The 23,499-nt window shown below is 42.0% G+C and overlaps 1 protein-coding gene across 1 annotated transcript in view; it reads left to right on the top strand.

The window, feature by feature from the left end:
* The first annotated feature begins 7,760 nt into the window (after positions 1-7,760).
* DNAJC15 (DnaJ heat shock protein family (Hsp40) member C15) overlaps positions 7,761-23,499 on the top strand; it is a 43,717-nt gene continuing 27,978 nt past the window's right edge. Inside the window, exon 1 of the mRNA XM_069972305.1 lies at positions 7,761-7,961. Within this exon, the coding sequence (XP_069828406.1) occupies positions 7,857-7,961 (105 nt within the window). The 5' untranslated portion in view covers positions 7,761-7,856. The remainder of the gene's footprint in view (positions 7,962-23,499) is intronic.

Raw genomic sequence — 23,499 nt, 5'->3', positions numbered from 1 at the left:
TCTCCTATATGTCTTAGTGTTTTTTGGCTTAATGGTGTACAAAAGTTACATAAGATGTGCAACTTTTTTCTTACCCTTTTAGGCTACCTGTATCACTTTTCCAAATGGCGGTTGTAGGGGTGGGCTTAGCAGAAGGGGTATGGCCTCCCATAACACACACAAGAAATTGGCATACCTTATGCCCGAAATCCTTTCCGACTGATCGATAGTTAAGGTCCTACTACACTGAGCAATTATCTCAACTTTCACCTTTGGCTGCACATCTCTGTGTGTAATAACCCATGTGTGGCCAATGGCTGATTAAAGCTTAAAGCAATTGCTGCATGATCATCCAGCCTTGTAATAGGCTCGGCAACCAGGTGCCGATCTAGCAGATTGTCAAATATCACCCTGCCATCAGCAAAGAAACAAGCAGTAGGCAGGCAGGATAAAATGGTAGTAGCAATTTAACTAACATCCATTAATGTTTTTAAATGATTTCTACCTTCTTATGGGATCCCTATAGAAGTACAAGCACTATGGACCATAAAATTATTTGTGTGGTTTATTCCCTATGTATTAAACACAAAGGGGGGAGATTTATCAAACTGGTGTAAAGTAGAATTGTCTTAGTTGCCCCTGGCAACCAATCAGATTCCACCTTTTATTTTTCAAAGGATCTGTGAGGAATAAAAAGTGGAATCTGATTGGTTGCTAGGGGCAACTGAGACAATTCTACTTTACACCAGTTTGATAAATCTCCCCCTATGTGTCTCAGGACTTTGTTATCAGTTATCAAACAAAAGTCATTTATACATATACGTCAGCCATTTAAAGGGGTACTCCATTTCTATCAAATCAACTGGTGTCAGAAAGTTATATAGATTTGTAATTTACTTCTCACAAGTGTAAAGTCTTCTCATACTTATCAGCTACTTTATGTCCTGCAGGAAACATTGTTTTCTTTCCAGTCTGATACAGTGCTCCCTGCTGCTACTTCTGTCCAACACAGGAACTCTCCAGATTAGCAGCAAATCCCTATAGAAAACCTTTCCTGCTCTGGACAGTTCTTGTCTCGGGCAGAGGTGGCAGCAGAGAGCACTGTGTCAGTCTGGAAAGAAAACAACATTTCCTGCAAGACATGAAGCAGCTGATAAGTACTGGAACACTTGAGATTTTTAAAGATTTTTGCTGGACAACCCCTTTGAGCTATAGAAAAACTAACACTGACAGTGAACATGATGGAATGAGGGAAACCCAGCAAAGCCTTGTGTGGTTATCATTACAGAACATGTATCATAAAGCCTGAGTTTAGCCGCATTCTGCATTTTAGCTAAATATATTATAAGATTATGGCGTAAAGCAGTAGTGGATGTATGTCTAGAGGCAGGTTTTCAGAGGAGATAGGGAATTTCTCAGCTTCCTGATCTCAATCTCACATTTTCCTAATGTGTACGATCCTGTTGAGACCCAGATGTAACTGACTTGATCCTGTATTGTCATGAAGTCACCCACACCTTGCGTATATTATGTTTATATTTACATTTATAAAAAAAAAGTTACTACAATGTTATCACATAATTAAAAACGAATCTGTGATTCCGTATTAACAGATTACAGAAGCCACACAAGGAAATAAAAGCGCGAGCTTAGCTGACAACATTACGTTTTATATTCGCCTTTCTTGGGAATTGAACATAAGTTCCATTAGGTTCTCAGAAAAAAAGGAGAAGTAATTAGGTTGGGAGATTAGGGATGTTAACATGTGTCTGGGGACTGCTAGTGCAGTCTGAAACAAACAGTACCATACTGTTCTTGCAAATTGTATTTTAAAATCCCGCTCTTGCTTAAGATTTAGTGTCTTGTGCACGCTTGCCATTCATCATAAAACTAAACACAGCTTTAGGCTGGGTTCACACTATGTATATTTGAGGCTGTATTTGGTCCTCATAGCAACCAAAACCAGGAGTGGATTGAAAACACAGAAAGGCTCTGTCCACACAATGTTGAAATTGAGTGGATGGCTCCATATAACGGTAAATAACTTCCATTATTTCAATACAACAGCCCTTGTTTTAAAATAACAGCACATATTTGCCGTTATATGACGGCCATCCACTCAATTACAACATTATGTGAACAGAGCCTTTCTGTGTTTTCAATCCACTCCTTGTTTTGGTTGCTATACAGCCTCAAACATACAGCCTCAAATATACGTAGTGTGAACATAGCCTAAAGGAAGAATATGTTTCACTTTATGCTGGTCCACTATAGACAAAGTATAATTTATATAGACATTTATAGTATAAATGAAAAGTCATACAATATTAGCTTGTAAAGGATTGATGGAATAAAAAAAAACATGAATAGAACAAGGCCAAATAAAAAATCATAGTTATGCAACAAACTGACAATAAGAATTAGATGTAGATGTACTGACAGTCAAGTCCCATTATCATTCCTTCCCAATCTGTACTTTCCTAGATTCATAGCATTTCTATTGTGGTTCCCTGTGTCAATATCAAGGTGTGCTGTATTCTTTTTCTGATTCTATTTCTACTTGAACCCTCCTGTGCCTTACCTGGATTGAAGATGATAAACGTGTGCTGTCTGCCACAACTTTTCTGCCTGGTTCTCACTATGCTCTCGTGCCCACTGCCCATGGGCTCACAACTTGCTGTTCTTGACTCCTTGGTAACCACTGTCTTCAGGTCCACTAGGCCAGCCGCTACCTATACTGAACTTAGGAAGCAAATTATTACCCTCTAGTAGCTTCCACCTCCCAGAGAGTAGAAAAAGGATGAAAACCTACTACTACCTGAGCATTGCCCAAAGCCTAAATGGTTATGTAGTGCAGTTGGTCCACAGCCATTACTTTGTCACAGTGAGGCTATGTTCACACTGCGTATGAATCCGTCCGTAGTGCGAACCGCGAATATACGCATGTTTTGAGGTTGATGCTTTCGCTTGAAAGTATACGATATACGCCCGCACAGTGCACACTACATATGAGCTTACGGCGGGATTGTATGCGGCGCCGTGAAAAATGAACAAGACCATTGTTTGAGGACGGAAATGTTGAAACTCACAGCTGTGGATTTCCATGCGGCCCCGTACAAAGTACTTATTTCAGCCAAATTGAACTTGATTTTTCGATCCAAAAGGTTCTGTGTGGTTTACGGGGCTGGGTGAAGATTTCCAAGTAAATGACCTGCCTCAGATCGCTTTGAAACAAACTAGGGAAGCATTACTGTACTACGGGCGTATGTTCGCGGTGCGTACGCATCCGGCCGCATGTCGATTTTTCGCACGCCCGTAGTTTCAGCCGCACATGTACGGCAGCGTAAGACCTGCATACGGATTCGTACGCAGTGTGAACATAGCCTAAAAATGTATTTAGTCTCAGCATTTACCTTTTACACTTGAATAGTTTTGGTCATTCGTAGCTTAATACATACTCATCAATACCTGGAACATCAATAATACCTGAATACATGTTAGCAGTATCACATTTTTTTTATAAACTAGTAAAATGAAGAGTCTCAGAAAAGAAAAAGATAAAAGACAGGACAAAGTCAGTAATGCTATCCTGATCCACAACCGTGTTAAATAATGTAGGACACAGTCTATGTTAATTCAGTGTCCTTTATGATTACAGAAACGAGTGACTAGGATTCTCTCAGATCCTCAGCTGGGTTTCTGCTTTTTACATTTCACTCAAGAGAAGCGAAGAGCAAAGAAGCAATGTGGAGAAACAGGTATCAGGAGCCCCGCAGCATTAGCTTCATTATGAGGATAATTCTTAGTTTGTTCACTGAGATATATGTTTGACTTTATTTTGTATTCCATAGACGACTTGCACAAAATCACTGAAAGTGGCAATAACAGATTTAGGACTTTGATTCCATTTTTCTAATGCTTTACTGAGTACAGCAAGGTACATAAATAATATATGGAACTGCATAAGGTGGTTTTTAATATGTTAAGTCAGGCCAAATGTCAAAGGATTCTCCCTAAGTATAGAACCACTAAACCAGCACCACAGAAAGGTAAATTACAGTACACAGAATAATGACAAATGACTGGAATACTGTACTTACTATATGAGTTATGGAATACATTTAGCTTATATAAAGGTTACCGACCATGAAATTAAAAACACCCTTTAAAATGTACAAATGTTGCAATCTCTACAAATGTGAAGATCAGATCTGGGGACAAGTAATTTTTAAATAAACATCTTAAGCTGTTCCTGCAACAGGTCGCTGATTTACAGTAAAGGCCTATTACACCAAAAGATGTCTGACAGATTATTTTACAGATTTTTTTCAGCCAAAGCCAGGAATGGATTTGAAAAGAGGAGAAATCTCAGTCTTATCTTTACAACCTGTTCTCTGTTTATAGTCCGTTCCTGGCTTTGGCTGAAACAATCAGATAATCTATCAGACATCTTTTGGTGTAATAGGGCCCTTGCATAAAAGAAGTCCCTCAGGTACATGAGGCACAATGATTTCCTGTATGGCTGGGTTCACACGTTGCAGTGGTTCTGCATAGCCAAAAATCCTTCAGCAAAGCCTGACATGTTTTACCATGTATTAGAACGACTTACTGATGCAGGTATTGATGGTGAGTTTTTACAGGAGAAAGGTTTAATAAATGTGTTTGACCTGTAAAAACTATATAACCAATAACTAGAGTGGAAAGTTGTTAGAAAGAACATCTTTCACATCGTAGGACCTGTCCTAGATTACACAGACAATCCATTGATTTGAATGGGCAGTGTGTAATGCCACACGTACCTGTGTTAGTGCCCAGCTTCCTTTTCCAGCTGCCCTCTGTCGTCTTCTGCATGGTACCCTCATGCGAGCTGCTGGCACATTTTGAACATGTCTGTACACAGCTGTGTTTTTTAACTGTTAGTCTGTGAGTCTAATGAAGGTGGTAAAACTTTATTACATTTTTGAATGGGAGTTCTAGCCATAGTCTCAAGCTTTCTCTTTTGTTGTGCACCTTGTTTTTTTTCTTTACATGAACACACTCCTATTACTTTAGATCATTTAGAGTGCCTGCCTATTCTCAGGTTGCTCTACTAAGTGTTCTGCCTGACTGTGTCCTGTCAGTAATCTGCTCAACTGTCCCTTACACACATCCGTAAATTCTCTGTGGTGCATGGTCTGTGATTGTGGGCAGCCAAGGACTGACATTTTGTGTGACACCTGCAGACACGGACCATGCACTTGTAAAGCAGGCAAAAGTCTATAGAGCCCTACAGGCTCTAGGCAAATGCACAGACTGTGTTATCCATGGTCATGTGTAGTGACGATCAGGCTACAGTGGCTCCACATTCTATCCCCAACTGCATAAAAAGGCGCTTATGGGGTACTCCGGTGGGAGGGCTTATTTAGCTATGGATGGAACCTCCCCGGTTTTAGCACCAGGCCCTGCATCACGCTACTTCGGTGCCCTGGTTGCTTCCTGGTCTATGACGCGGCTTGAGACGTGATGTTTCCGGCACGCTTAGCCATTAAGCCCGTTTAATGTGCTGGAAAGTCACGTCTCAAGCCGCGTCACAGACCAGGAAACTGCAAGGCACAGGAACAGAGCAGCACGATAAGGGATCTGGTGCTTGAACCAGGGAGGTAAGTGGATGTTGTTGCCGTCATCCACCCCCTCCGCGGCCATAGGTTAAAAAAAGCCCTCCCGTCTGGAGTACACCTTTGAGGTCTGCAGTGAATATGGATGAAAAACAACCCGTAGCATACCCTCACCATTGCTCAGGTCATACTGGGAGCTGTTGTTTCACATGGTATAGTCTTGGACAGCACATTAACCTGTCATGGAAATTGGTATATTTCAAAAGATTAGAAATTATTTTCTGCAGCATGCTACACCATGGACATCCATCATTTAAAGTAAGGCATCTGTTGTTAACCCCTGCACACTTTGCCTCTCAAAGGAACACTCATAGGGACACATTAATTCAAAATTGTCTTAATGTGCACAGGAGAAGCTGTAAGCAAGTCACAGCCAGGGACTGGAACAGAGGGGATAGCTCCACAATAAGGGCTCCAGTAACAGAATCCCCTGCACTCCTAGTCCCATGATGTAGTACGTACTGTATGGGCACTATTAGGAGAGGCTGTGGCAGGCACTATTAATGGGGGCACTGTGTGATCCACATTATACAGAGAGGCTGTGGCTGGCACTATTAATGGGGGCAATGTGTGATTGTCATTATACAGAGAGGCTGGGGGTGACACTATTAATAGGGGCACTGCCTGATGGGCACTATTATAAGAGAGGCTGGGGGTGACACTATTAATAGGGGCACTGCCTGATGGGCACTATTATAAGAGAGGCTGGGGGTGACACTATTAATAGGGGCACTGTCTGATGGGCACTATTATAAGCGAGGCTGGGGGTGACTATTAATAGGGGCACTGTCTGATGGGCACTATTATAAGTGAGGCTGGGGGTGACTATTAATAGGGGCACTGTCTGATGGGCACTATTATAAGATAGGCTGGGGTGAGACTATTTATAGGGGTACTGTCTGATGGGCACTATTATAATAGAGGCTGGGGGTGACACTATTTATAGGGGTACTGTCTGATGGGCACTATTATAAGAGAGGCTGGGGGTGACACTATTAATAGGGGCACTGCCTGATGGGCACTATTATAAGAGAGGCTGGGGGTGACACTATTAATAGGGGCACTGCCTGATGGGCACTATTATAAGAGAGGCTGGGGGTGACACTATTAATAGGGGCACTGTCTGATGGGCACTATTATAAGCGAGGCTGGGGGTGACTATTAATAGGGGCACTGTCTGATGGGCACTATTATAAGTGAGGCTGGGGGTGACTATTAATAGGGGCACTGTCTGATGGGCACTATTATAAGATAGGCTGGGGGTGACACTATTTGTAGGGGTACTGTCTGATGGGCACTATTATAATAGAGGCTGGGGGTGACACTATTTATAGAGGTACTGTCTGATGGGCACTATTATAAGAGAGGCTGGGGGTGACTATTAATAGGGGCACTGTCTGATGGGCACTATTATAAGATAGGCTGGGGGTGACACTATTTATAGGGGTACTGTCTGATGGGCACTATTATAATAGAGGCTGGGGGTGACACTATTAATAGGGGCACTGCCTGATGGGCACTATTATAAGAGAGGCTGGGGGTGACACTATGATTAGGGGCACTGCCTGATGGGCACTATTATAAGAGAGGCTGGGGGTGACACTATTAATAGGGGCACTGCCTGATGGGCACTATTATAAGAGAGGCTGGGGGTGACACTATTAATAGGGGCACTGCCTGATGGGCACTATTATAAGAGAGGCTGGGGGTGACACTATGATTAGGGGCACTGCCTGATGGGCACTATTATAAGAGAGGCTGGGGGTGACACTATTAATAGGGGCACTGCCTGATGGGCACTACTAGGAGAAGCAGTTGCAACTTGCAGGCATTATTTATGGGCGCATTGTCTGGTGGTGGGCACTGTTATGGAGGATGGGGATGGCATTAGGGCCACTATGTGGCTGGCACTGGTGGGTACTAAACAAAGAGGCTGTGGATGGCACTAGAAATGGGGGGACTGTTTGCTTGGCACTAGAAATAAGGCACTGTTCAATGTGACTAGCAGAGTAGCTGGAGGCAATGGGTTGTAGCTGACACTGGTAATAGAGCACTATGTGGCTAGCAGGAGCGCTGTGCGCACTCTCAGGCCGCTGCTCTGCCTCTGTATTCCCGGTACCTGCACGAGACGCCGTACAGCAATTGGAAAAGTTCCACTTCCGCATAGTTTGCAATCGCTGTGCTCTGCCTGAGCTCTGCGGCCACCGTCCTCTTCAGTCTGTCATGGCAACCTCCAGTAGCGGCATGGCGTCCTCAGATGCGCTACACTATGCAGAATATAGGACCGGGAACACAGTAACGCCGGGGGCTGACATCGGCCGGAGGCTGGTGAGTAGCGGCCAGGTGTGCCCGGTATAGGTAGGCGGCTAGAGGAGGAGGAGGCTGCTCTGTGCCCTTCTCGTGTCCTACAGAGACAAGCGGCGGCAGGTGGAGCCGGTGTACTCATCGCCTGTACCGTGTCCCCTGCCCCTCTGTCACTATCACGATCATTGTGTATGTGTGTCTGTATATATATATATATATATATATATATATATATATATATATAAATATTCAAAAAGTAACCGCAGCACACAGGACTTTGGTGAAAAATAAATCTGTATTGGTGATTAATCCATACAAACACACGGAAAAAATAAGCGACGTTTCGACGTCTCAATGACGTCTTTCTCAAGCCAGTGAATACATTTCCAAGCAAACATGTGATTTATATATCCTGTGCAAAGCAATTAATGACGTGTTCATTTCACACACATGATATTCAAATTAGCTAGCGTGAATAAATATATATAAATAATAAGGGAACAACAAGTTCCAAAGTGACAAAGTGAATATATCTTATATAAGAATTCATAATAGTCAACACAATTATATACAAATATACAAAATGAAAAACATATCGGAGCAGTTGTGATTCCCTCATACGTCGTGATCAGCAGCATCAACCAGGAAATGGATACTTGAACCGCACGCCGTAGGTGGAACGCACGGCCATCTTAGATTGCACCACCAGAGATGTAGCGTCCTGTTGCTAGAGTAACTAGTGACGTCAGGGGTAAACATGATTGGAGTGTATAGTAGCTTATAATGTACCGTGAGACCGACCTATTAACACATTCATCCGTTCTCCCGTGTTGTACGGTGGACAGCGCCCATTAAGACAGTATCCACCGTCTCTGATGATCCATTCGTGGGATGTCCGCGGATGTCTGTGGGGGCTCAACGGTATAGGTGATTGTTCAGACCATAGATGTCTCGTAAGTACTAGCCAGGATCCATAATGTCTCGGGGTGTAAATAGATGTTGATGCTGCCGTTTCACTACTTCTGAGTTGTCACTTATTCTGCTCCGAGTGATAGGCTTTCCAATAGTTTAATCTGAAATAATCAAATAAAGAAAATTAGTATTAGTATCATTATATCTCATAACAAATATATCAAAATCAATATTATTGTTCTCTGTTAAAATGTATTCATCATACTAAGATGTGTCAGCAACTGCGCTAATGGACAGAACTGCATAGTTCAAGTAGCATTTCAGGCATAATCTTATATGGCATAATTTATTTAATGTAACAATATTTAGGTAGGATTTTAAACTCCACATTCAATCCATGGGGTTTTAAAGAATTAAGCCGGAATATCCATTCCAATTCTCTACGTTTTAACATAGATATGCGATCACCCCCCCTCCACGGTTGGGGGATGTGATCAATGTACATCAATTTTAAATCGCTCTCTCTATGTCGTGCCTCTATAAAATGTTTAGAGACTGGGAGATCAAGTTTTCCTTTTCGTATGGTGTATCTGTGTTGTGTTATTCTGGTTTTGGCATCATAAGTGGTTTCCCCCACATATATCAGATTACAAGGGCACCATAGGACATAGATAATGTATTCAGTATTGCAATTAATGAATTTGTTAATTCTGTATGTCTTTCCAGTGCCCGGATGTACGAACACCTGTCCTCTCTGGACATATCTGCAGTTGACGCAACTACCACACGGGAAACTGCCCACGGTGCGAGGACCTAAAAAGGTAAGTACAGTGCTGTTTATCTTTACATCGGTCTTAACCACTATATCTCTAATATTCCTAGCTCTCTTATAGGACATCAACGGTCTATTACTCAGAGTGGAAATATGAGGGTAGCTTTGTTCTATGATGTGCCAATGTTTATTGATGATTTGAGAGATTTGTGGGCTAAGTGAATTATATGTAGATACATAAGGAATCCGTTGTTCACTATGCCTCCGTGTTTGTGTAGTTAATAGTGTGTTTCTATCCATGGGTTTAACTGTCTCAATGTGTTGCTGTATCAAGTTTCTAGGGTATCCCCTTGTTTGAAAATTATGAGCCAGTAACTCCACTGATTGGTCCAATTTGGTATCCTCTGATACAATGCGTTTTGCTCTCAGAAACTGGCTTTTGGGTAGACCACGAATCATCCTAGGAGGATGATTCGACTCATACCTCAACAGTGTGTTCTTATCTGTATTCTTCACAAATAAATCAGTTCCTAGTTTGTTCCCTATTTTGTACACTCGTGTGTCCAAAAAGGAAACCTCAGATGATGAATGTGACATGGTGAATTGTATGTCTCTGTCAATGGTGTTAAGGTATTCCCAAAAATCCATCAGTTGTGATTCAGTGCCATTCCAGATGATGAAGACGTCATCTATGAATCTGAACCATCCCAGCAAATACTGGGCATGGTCAGATCCATAGATGTACGTCTCCTCTAACTGCGCTACAAACAGATTTGCGTAAGTAGGTGCCACCGGACTACCCATCGCGGTACCTCTTTGTTGTAAATAGTACTGTTTGTTAAAGAGAAAAAAATTACTAATTCACAACTTAAAGTACTGAGTAAAGGATTATCTTATTGTCCTGATACTGTTACTGACTGGTTTGAGGTAGAATTAAATTTATTTCTTTTTTTCAGGCGTATTAAGTTAAACATTTGGAGTGACATGATGAATAAATCACCTGCCGTACAAACCCAGAATGTTGTCTGTGAATTGTCTGCAGATGATTTAAATTTATTTAACAAAAGTGATTTTGTTCCTCTCACGTCATCACATGCGCTGGAAACATACATGACTCTAGTAAGACAAGATATTAGCAGATTGAGAAGTCAGACACCGGAAGGTTTTTTAAAAAAACCAAATTTGACAAAGGAGGAGGATCTAGCTTTGAAGGAATTGACAAAAGATGACACATTGACTATAAAACCCGCTGATAAGGGGGGAGGGATAGTGGTGATGGATACGACAACATACATAACAGAAGCAGAACGACAATTATCCGACACGAATACATACTTACCGTTGACTGGTGACCCGACAAATTCTGTAAAACAAAGACTGAGAATTAAAATTGATGAGGCACACAGAGACAACATTATTGACAAAAAACTAAGTCAATTTCTTTGGGTCGAATATCCTCAGACCCCAAGATTGTATCTTCTACCGAAGATTCATAAAGACCTACGGAATCCCCCAGGGAGACCAATTGTCTCAGGGAGGGATTCAGTATTAAGCAAAACTTCCATTTTCCTAGATAAGATTTTACAGGATCATGTAGTTAACATGAAATCTTATGTACGAGATACTTCAGATTTTATTCTTAAGATCAAAGATATTGTAATTTCAGAATCTGTCATTCTTGCCTCTTTAGACATAGCGAGTTTATATACTTCTATCTCCACTGAGAAAGGCCTTAATGCGATTAGACATGTATTGAACAACACTACTTTCACACCTCCTTGTCAAAATTTTTTATTAGAGCTTTTACATTTGATTCTGACTAATAATTTTTTTCTCTTTAACAAACAGTACTATTTACAACAAAGAGGTACCGCGATGGGTAGTCCGGTGGCACCTACTTACGCAAATCTGTTTGTAGCGCAGTTAGAGGAGACGTACATCTATGGATCTGACCATGCCCAGTATTTGCTGGGATGGTTCAGATTCATAGATGACGTCTTCATCATCTGGAATGGCACTGAATCACAACTGATGGATTTTTGGGAATACCTTAACACCATTGACAGAGACATACAATTCACCATGTCACATTCATCATCTGAGGTTTCCTTTTTGGACACACGAGTGTACAAAATAGGGAACAAACTAGGAACTGATTTATTTGTGAAGAATACAGATAAGAACACACTGTTGAGGTATGAGTCGAATCATCCTCCTAGGATGATTCGTGGTCTACCCAAAAGCCAGTTTCTGAGAGCAAAACGCATTGTATCAGAGGATACCAAATTGGACCAATCAGTGGAGTTACTGGCTCATAATTTTCAAACAAGGGGATACCCTAGAAACTTGATACAGCAACACATTGAGACAGTTAAACCCATGGATAGAAACACACTATTAACTACACAAACACGGAGGCATAGTGAACAACGGATTCCTTATGTATCTACATATAATTCACTTAGCCCACAAATCTCTCAAATCATCAATAAACATTGGCACATCATAGAACAAAGCTACCCTCATATTTCCACTCTGAGTAATAGACCGTTGATGTCCTATAAGAGAGCTAGGAATATTAGAGATATAGTGGTTAAGACCGATGTAAAGATAAACAGCACTGTACTTACCTTTTTAGGTCCTCGCACCGTGGGCAGTTTCCCGTGTGGTAGTTGCGTCAACTGCAGATATGTCCAGAGAGGACAGGTGTTCGTACATCCGGGCACTGGAAAGACATACAGAATTAACAAATTCATTAATTGCAATACTGAATACATTATCTATGTCCTATGGTGCCCTTGTAATCTGATATATGTGGGGGAAACCACTTATGATGCCAAAACCAGAATAACACAACACAGATACACCATACGAAAAGGAAAACTTGATCTCCCAGTCTCTAAACATTTTATAGAGGCACGACATAGAGAGAGCGATTTAAAATTGATGTACATTGATCACATCCCCCAACCGTGGAGGGGGGGTGATCGCATATCTATGTTAAAACGTAGAGAATTGGAATGGATATTCCGGCTTAATTCTTTAAAACCCCATGGATTGAATGTGGAGTTTAAAATCCTACCTAAATATTGTTACATTAAATAAATTATGCCATATAAGATTATGCCTGAAATGCTACTTGAACTATGCAGTTCTGTCCATTAGCGCAGTTGCTGACACATCTTAGTATGATGAATACATTTTAACAGAGAACAATAATATTGATTTTGATATATTTGTTATGAGATATAATGATACTAATACTAATTTTCTTTATTTGATTATTTCAGATTAAACTATTGGAAAGCCTATCACTCGGAGCAGAATAAGTGACAACTCAGAAGTAGTGAAACGGCAGCATCAACATCTATTTACACCCCGAGACATTATGGATCCTGGCTAGTACTTACGAGACATCTATGGTCTGAACAATCACCTATACCGTTGAGCCCCCACAGACATCCGCGGACATCCCACGAATGGATCATCAGAGACGGTGGATACTGTCTTAATGGGCGCTGTCCACCGTACAACACGGGAGAACGGATGAATGTGTTAATAGGTCGGTCTCACGGTACATTATAAGCTACTATACACTCCAATCATGTTTACCCCTGACGTCACTAGTTACTCTAGCAACAGGACGCTACATCTCTGGTGGTGCAATCTAAGATGGCCGTGCGTTCCACCTACGGCGTGCGGTTCAAGTATCCATTTCCTGGTTGATGCTGCTGATCACGACGTATGAGGGAATCACAACTGCTCCGATATGTTTTTCATTTTGTATATTTGTATATAATTGTGTTGACTATTATGAATTCTTATATAAGATATATTCACTTTGTCACTTTGGAACTTGTTGTTCCCTTATTATTTATATATATTTATTCACGCTAGCTAATTTGAATATCATGTGTGTGAAATGAACACGTCATTAATTGCTTTGCACAGGATATATAAATCACATGTTTGCTTGGAAATGTATTCACTGGCTTGAGAAAGACGTCATTGAGACGTCGAAACGTCGCTTATTTTTTCCGTGTGTTTGTATGGATTAATCACCAATACAGATTTATTTTTCACCAAAGTCCTGTGTGCTGCGGTTACTTTTTGAATATTTATATAGACACCCGTGGATCGGGGTGTGAGCTACGGCACCGGGCCAGGAATCTTCACTGAGTGCTGCGGTATTTGTGTTTTGATATATATATATATATATATATATATATATATATAATTTATACACACACAAACGTAGTGTTCTGCCTTGATGCTGACACCACAGTCACCAGACATTGCACGGCTCTTACATCAGACATGCCTGACATCCGGGAACAGCGTGTCACCCACTTCACAGGGAGGGTAATGTGTCAGGATATAGGGAGGGGGGTATACATTACATCCTATAGTATACACCACAGGGAGCCCTATACATTACATCCTATAGTATACATCACAGGGAGCCCTATACATTACATCCTATAGTATACATCACAGGGAGCCCTGTACATTACATCCTATAGTATACATCACAGGGAGTCCTGTACATTACATCCTATAGTATACATCACAGGGAGCCCTGTACATTACATCCTATAGTATACATTACATGGAGCCCCGTACATTACATCCTATAGTATACATCACAGGGAGCCCCGTACATTACATCCTATAGTATACATCACTGGGAGCCCCGTACATTACATCCTATAGTATACATCACAGGGAGACCTGTACATTACATCCTATAGTATACATCACAGGGAGCCCTATACATTACATCCTATAGTATACATCACAGGGAGACCTGTACATTACATCCTATAGTATACATCACAGGGAGCCCTATACATTACATCCTATAGTATACATCACAGAGAGTCCTGTACATTACATCCTATAGTATACATCACAGGAAGCCCTATACATTACATCCTATAGTATACATCACATGGAGCCCTATACATTACATCCTATAGTATACATCACAGGGAGCCCCGTACATTACATCCTATAGTATACATCACAGGAAGCCCTGTACATTACATCCTATAGTATACATCACAGGGAGCCCTGTATATTACATACTATAGTATACATCACAGGAAGCCCTATACATTACATCCTATAGTATACATCACAGGGAGCCCCCTACATTACATCCTATAGTATACATTACAGGGAGCCCTGTACATTACATCCTATAGTATACATCACAGGGAGCCATGTACATTACATCCTATAGTATACATCACAGGGAGCCCTGTACATTACATCCTATAGTATACATCACAGGGAGACCTGTACATTACATCCTATAGTATACATCACAGGGAGCCCCGTACATTACATCCTATAGTATACATCACAGGGAGACCTGTACATTACATCCTATAGTATACATCACAGGGAGCCCTATATATTACATCTTATAGTATACATTACAACCTATAGTATACATCACAGGGAGCCCTATACATTACATACTATAGTATACGTTACATTTTATAGTATACATCACAGGGAGCCCTATACATTGCATCCTATAGTATACATTACATCCTATTGTATACATCACAGGGAGCCCTATACATTACATCCTATAGTATACATCACATGGAGCCCCGTACATTACATCCTATAGTATACATCACAGGGAGCCCTGTACATTACATCCTATAGTATACATCACAGGGAGCCCTATATATTACATCCTATAGTATACATCACAGGGAGCCCCGTACATTACATCCTATAGTATACATCACAGGGAGCCCCGTACATTACATCCTATAGTATACATCACAGGGAGCCCTATATATTACATCCTATAGTATACATCACAGGGAGCCCTATACATTACATCCTATAGTATACATCACAGGGAGCCCTATACATTACATCCTATAGTATACATCACAGGGAGCCCTATACAATACATCCTATAGTATACATCACAGGGAGCCCCGTACATTACATCCTATAGTATACATCATATGGAGCCCTGTACATTACATCCTATAGTATACATCACAGGGAGCCCCGTATATTACATCCTATAGTATACATCACAGGGAGCCCCGTACATTACATCCTATAGTATACATCACATGGAGCCCTGTACATTACATCCTATAGTATACATCACAGGGAGCCCTATATATTACATCCTATAGTATACATCACAGGGAGCCCCGTACATTACATCCTATAGTATACATCACAGGGAGCCCTATATATTACATCCTATAGTATACATCACAGGGAGCCCCGTACATTACATCCTATAGTATACATCACAGGGAGCCCTATATATTACATCCTATAGTATACATCACAGGGAGTCCTGTACATTACATCCTATAGTATACATCACAGGGAGTCCTATACATTACATTCTATAGTATACATCACAGGGAGCCCTATACAATACATCCTATAGTATACATCACAGGGAGCCCCGTACATTACATCCTATAGTATACATCACAGGGAGTCCTATACATTACATCCTATAGTATACATCACATGGAGCCCTATATATTACATCCTATAGTATACATCACAGGGAGCCCTATACATTACATCCTATAGTATACATCACAGGGAGCCCCGTACATTACATCCTATAGTATACATCACAGGGAGCCCTATACATTACATCCTATAGTATACATCACAGGGAGACCTGTACATTACATCCTATAGTATACATCACAGGGAGCCCTGTACATTACAACCTATAGTATACATCACAGGGAGCCCTATATATTACATCTTATAGTATACATTACAACCTATAGTATACATCACAGGGAGCCCTATACATTACATACTATAGTATACATTACATCCTATAGTATACATCACAGGGAGCCCTATACATTGCATCCTATAGTATACATTACATCCTATTGTATACATCACAGGGAGCCCTTTACATTACATCCTATAGTATACATCACATGGAGCCCTATACATTACATCCTATAGTATACATCACAGGGAGCCCCGTACATTACATCCTATAGTATACATCACATGGAGCCCTGTACATTACATCCTATAGTATACATCACAGGGAGCCCTGTACATTACATCCTATAGTATACATCACAGGGAGCCCTGTACATTACATCCTATAGTATACATTACATCCTATTGTATACATCACAGGGAGCCCTTTACATTACATCCTATAGTATACATCACATGGAGCCCTATACATTACATCCTATAGTATACATCACAGGGAGCCCCGTACATTACATCCTATAGTATACATCACATGGAGCCCCGTACATTACATCCTATAGTATACATCACAGGGAGCCCTGTACATTACATCCTACAGTATACATCACAGGGAGCCCTGTACATTACATCCTATAGTATACATCACAGGGAGCCCTATACTTTACATCCTATAGTATACATCACAGGGAGCCCTATATATTACATCCTATAGTATACATCACAGGGAGCCCTATACATTACATCCTATAGTATACATCACAGGGAGCCCTATACATTACATCCTATAGTATACATCACAGGGAGTCCTGTACATTACATCCTATAGTATTCATCACAGGGAGCCCTATACATTACATCCTATAGTATACATCACAGGGAGCCCTATACATTACATCCTATAGTATACATCACAGGGAGACCTGTACATTACATCCTATAGTATACATCACAGGGAGTCCTGTACATTACATCCTATAGTATACATCACAGGGAGCCCTATATATTACATCTTATAGTATACATTACAACCTATAGTATACATCACAGGGAGCCCTATACATTGCATCCTATAGTATACATTACATCCTATTGTATACATCACAGGGAGCCCCGTACATTACATCCTATAGTATACATCACATGGAGCCCTATACATTACATCCTATAGTTTACATCACAGGGAGCCCCGTACATTACATTCTATAGTATACATCACAGGGAGCCCTATACATTACATCCTATAGTATACATCACATGGAGCCCTGTACATTACATCCTATAGTATACATCACATGGAGCCCTATACATTACATCCTATAGTATACATCACAGGGAGCCCCGTACATTACATCCTATAGTATACATCATATGCAGCCCTGTACATTACATCCTATAGTATACATCACAGGGAGCCCCGTACATTACATCCTATAGTATACATCACAGGGAGCCCTATATATTACATCCTATAGTATACATCACAGGGAGTCCTGTACATTACATCCTATAGTATACATCACAGGGAGTCCTGTACATTACATCCTATAGTATACATCACTGGGAGTCCTGTACATTACATCCTATAGTATACATCACAGGGAGCCCTATACAATACATCCTATAGTATACATCACAGGGAGCCCTATACAATACATCCTATAGTATACATCACAGGGAGCCCCGTACATTACATCCTATAGTATACATCACAGGGAGTCCTATACATTACATCCTATAGTATACATCACAGGGAGCCCCGTACATTACATCCTATAGTATACATCACAGGGAGCCCCGTACATTACATCCTATAGTATACATCACAGGGAGCCCTGTACATTACATCCTATAGTATACATCACAGGGAGACCTGTACATTACATCCTATAGTATACATCACAGGGAGCCCCGTACATTACATCCTACAGTATACATCACATGGAGCCCTGTACATTACATCCTATAGTATACATCACTGGGAGTCCTGTACATTACATCCTATAGTATACATCACATGGAGCCCTATACATTACATCCTATAGTATACATCACAGGGAGCCCTGTACATTACATCCTATAGTATACATCACAGGGAGCCCTGTACATTACATCCTATAGTATACATCACAGGGAGCCCCGTACATTACATTCTATAGTATACATCACTGGGAGTCCTGTACATTACATCCTATAGTATACATCACATGGAGCCCTATACATTACATCCTATAGTATACATCACAGGGAGCCCTATATATTACATCCTATAGTATACATCACAGGGAGTCCTGTACATTACATACTATAGTATACATCACAGGGAGTCCCGTACATTACATCCTATAGTATACATCACAGGGAGCCCCGTACATTACATCCTATAGTATACATCACAGGGAGCCCCGTACATTACATCCTATAGTATACATCACAGGGAGCCCTGTACATTACATCCTATAGTATACATCACTGGGAGTCCTGTACATTACATCCTATAGTATACATCACAGGGAGCCCTATACATTACATACTATAGTATACATCACATGGAGCCCTATACATTACATCCTATAGTATACATCACAGGGAGCCCTATATATTACATCCTATAGTATACATCACAGGGAGTCCTGTACATTACATACTATAGTATACATCACAGGGAGCTCCGTACATTACATCCTATAGTATACATCACAGGGAGCTTCGTACATTACATCCTATAGTATACATCACAGGGAGCCCTATATATTACATCCTATAGTATACATCACAGGGAGTCCTGTACATTACATCCTATAGTATACATCACAGGGAGTCCCGTACATTACATCCTATAGTATACATCACAGGGAGCCCCGTACATTACATCCTATATTATACATCACAGGGAGTCCTGTACATTACATCCTATAGTATACATCACAGGGAGCCCTATACATTACATACTATAGTACACATCACAGGGAGTCCCGTACATTACATCCTATAGTATACATCACAGGGAGCCCCGTACATTACATCCTATATTATACATCACAGGGAGTCCTGTACATTACATCCTATAGTATACATCACAGGGAGCCCTATACATTACATACTATAGTACACATCACAGGGAGCCCTGTACATTACATCCTATAGTATACATCACAGGGAGCCCTATACATTACATCCTATAGTATACATTACATCCTATAGTATACATCACAGGGAGCCCTATATATTACATCTTATAGTATACATTACATCCTATAGTATACATCACAGGGAGTCCTGTACATTACATCCTACAGTATACATCACAGGGAGCCCTATACATTACATCCTATAGTATACATTTCATCCTATAGTAGGGCTGGGCGATATAAACGATATGCCAAAATATCGTCATCAATTCGGTTGACGATATAGATTTTTGGCATATCGTCATATCACGATATACCTCGGAGCGGTAGTGAATAAGCTTCTCACTTACCGCTCCGTGGTACTGCGCTGCAGGGCCTTCCGTTCACGCATCATCAGCGCGCTAGCGCGCTGATGCGTGTGACGTCAGGTCTCCCAGTGCATGCTGGGAAGAAGACGCGGCCCGTCTCGCCTCGCGGACTCCATCAGCCAGCCCTGCAGGAAAGGTAAGTAGCAGAGGGGTCGGGGGCGGCAGATGGCTTGGCATGGGGCTGATGATGGCCCTGGCTGGGGGGACATGATGGCTGCCACATGAAATGGCTGGAAAACTGAGAGGGGAGATGACTGGCACTGGGGGGGGGGGCTGATGACTGGCAACGGGGGGCTGATGACTGGCAACGGGGGGCTGATGACTGGCACTGGGGGGCTGATGACTGGCAACGGGGGGCTGATGACTGGCAACGGGGGGCTGATGACTGGCGCAAGGGGAAGGCTGATGAGTGGCGCAAGGGGAAGGCTGATGAGTGGCGCAAGGGGAAGGCTGATGAGTGGCGCAAGGGGAAGGCTGATGACTGGCGCAAGGGGAAGGCTGATGACTGGCGCAAGGGGAAGGCTGATGACTGGCGCAAGGGGAAGGCTGATGACTGGTGCAAGGGGAGGGCTGATGACTGGCGCAAGGGGAGGGCTGATGACTGGCGCAAGGGGAGGGCTGATGACTGGTGCAAGGGGAGGGCTGATGACTGGCGCAAGGGGAGGGCTGATGACTGGCGCAAGGGGGGCTGATGACTGGCGCAAGGGGGGCTGATGGCACAGGGGAGGGCTGATGACTGGCGCAAGGGGGGCTGATGACTGGCGCAAGGGGGGCTGATGACTGGCGCAAGGGGGGCTGATGACTGGCGCAAGGGGGGCTGATGGCACAGGGGAGGGCTGATGACTGGCGCAAGGGGAGGGCTGATGACTGGCGCAAGGGGGGCTGATGACTGGCGCAAGGGGGGCTGATGGCACAGGGGTGGGCTGATGACTGGCGCAAGGGGAAGGCTGACGACTGGCGCAAGGGGAGGGCTGATGACTGGCGCAAGGGGGGCTGATGACTGGCGCAAGGGGGGCTGATGGCACAGGGGAGGGCTGATCACTGGCACAGGGTGGGCTGATGGCACAGGGGAAGGCTGATGACTGGCAAGGGGGGTGATAACTGGCACAAAGGGGGCTGAAGGCATAGGGGAGGGCTGATCACTGGCACAGGGGAAGGCTGATGACTGGCAAGGGGGGGGGGTGAGTATACACACAAAAATTTTTTTATATATCGTGATATATCGTTATATCGTGCATGCATCAAATTATATCGTGATATAAATTTTAGGCCATATCGCCCAGCCCTATCCTATAGTATACATCACATGGAGCCCTGTACATTACATCCTATAGTATACATCACATGGAGCCCCGTACATTACATCCTATAGTATACATCACAGGGAGCCCCGTACATTACATCCTATAGTATACATCACAGGGAGCCCCGTACATTACATCCTATAGTATACATCACAGGAAGCCCTGTACATTACATCCTATAGTATACATCACAGGGAGCCCTATACATTACATACTATAGTATACATCACAGGGAGCCCTATACATTACATCCTATAGTATACATCACAGGGAGCCCTATACATTACATCCTATAGTATACATCACATGGAGCCCTGTACATTACATCCTATAGTATACATCACAGGGAGCCCTATACATTACATACTATAGTATACATCACAGGGAGCCCTATACATTACATCCTATAGTATACATCACAGGGAGCCCTATACATTACATCCTATAGTATACATTACATCCTATAGTATACATCACAGGGAGCCCCGTACATTACATCCTATAGTATACATCACAGGGAGCCCCGTAAATTACATCCTATAGTATACATCACATGGAGCCCCCTACATTACATCCTATAGTATACATCACAGGGAGTCCTGTACATTACATCCTATAGTATACATCACATGGAGCCCCCTACATTGCATCCTATAGTATACATCACATGGAGCCCTGTACATTACATCCTATAGTATACATCACAGGGAGCCCTGTACATTACATCCTATAGTATACATCACAGGGAGCCCTGTACATTACATCCTATAGTATACATTACATGATTCCTTTACATTACATCCTATAGTATATACAGTGGTACATTGGTTTAAGAGTTACTATGTTTAAGAGCATTTTGGTTTAAGAGCTCACAGTTTTTCAAAATTGTGGCTTGGTTTAAGAGCATTGCTTTGGTTTAAGAGCTCCCTTTACTGGGTGGGGGGGGGGGGGGTGAGTGGGGGAGGGTCATGGTCTGCATAGCGGGGTCTACAGCACTGTACTCTGACCCAGGAAGTCTCCCTCACCTTCCAAATCAGAGCAGATCCACTTCAGGCTGGGGCTTACATCGGGGACAGGACTGTGGAGGTAATCTCTTCATAGCTGTAACCCCTCTCTCCCCGGACAGAGTGCTGCATGTATGTGCCAACATATGCCCTGCTCATTCCTTCTTGCTCCCTGCAGCCTCTGTCAGTCCTGATTGGTCCATGCTGAACTTACACCCTTCCCCATTGCTGTCATGTGACCACACAGACCTCTGGCAGCAGCCCTGCTTCTCTATTCTAGCCTGTTGTACTACGCTACTGCATTATGGGGATCTGCAGTTTTTTTCTTATATCTGCAAACAGCTGCTGTTATTTCAGGTTTATGCACTTACAATACATTATACTCCACATGCTGATTGCTATACAGTACAATAACATATAATATAACAAATTCAACTGTTTATAAATGTTTGTTTTATCTGTGCTACATGTTATTCACAATATAAAATGATTACTTTTAGGGTGTGGAACTAATTGTCTGCATTTGAATAATTTCTTATGGAAAAATTTGCTTTGGTTTAAGAGTGGATTTGGATTAGAAGCACGGTCCTGGAACGAGATATGCTCTTAATCCAATGCACCACTGGGTATTTGAAAAAGAGACAAATCACTCAAATTGCTGTTAGCACCTCCATCTTGTTTATGAATAGTCCCATCAATAATTGGAAAAGCACGAAGAGACTCAGGACTCCAAGGGATCAATATTCTTATGGAAAAACTCCATAATGCTCTTCAGCTTTTTCTTAAAAATCCAAAACTTTCTCATTCATCTTAAAAACATATGACGCGTTTCAGACTCAAAGGTCCTTAATCATGGCTCTTCTCCCTGTTGGTCAATATTTTCCAAAAGGGATGTGTAGGATAGCGGTACACTGGATCTGTATGTGACCAGTGTCCTCTTAGTGGCCTGCATCAAGCATGGTGCCGTTATATATTAATATTATTCTATCATTACATACTACACATCACCCTTACATAGTGTTTAGTATTGAGCCTTGTAAGAACACAACCTTTTTGGACGCTGCATTCAAAGAGCTATCATTTTAATAACTTTTACGTTATTTTATCTACATAGCTGTATTGTTGTTTTAAAGGTTGTATTTTCCCTTTTACTTTTGGTGTGGTAGTGCAGCCATTTGGGGTCCATTGGTCCTGTCTGTCCGGCATGCAGGGGATCTGGAGTCATCTTTAACATAGGCGATGGACTGCTCAGCACCCCTATGCTTTACCTTTACAAGGCACGATTAATTCTATTTCCTATGCTAATGAGGCATTTTGG

The sequence above is a fragment of the Dendropsophus ebraccatus genome, chromosome 5, assembly GCF_027789765.1.
Source record: "Dendropsophus ebraccatus isolate aDenEbr1 chromosome 5, aDenEbr1.pat, whole genome shotgun sequence".
Lineage (NCBI taxonomy): Eukaryota > Metazoa > Chordata > Amphibia > Anura > Hylidae > Dendropsophus > Dendropsophus ebraccatus.
The sequence above is the reverse complement of the archived record's forward strand: the minus strand, read 5'-3'. Positions and strand labels throughout refer to the sequence as shown.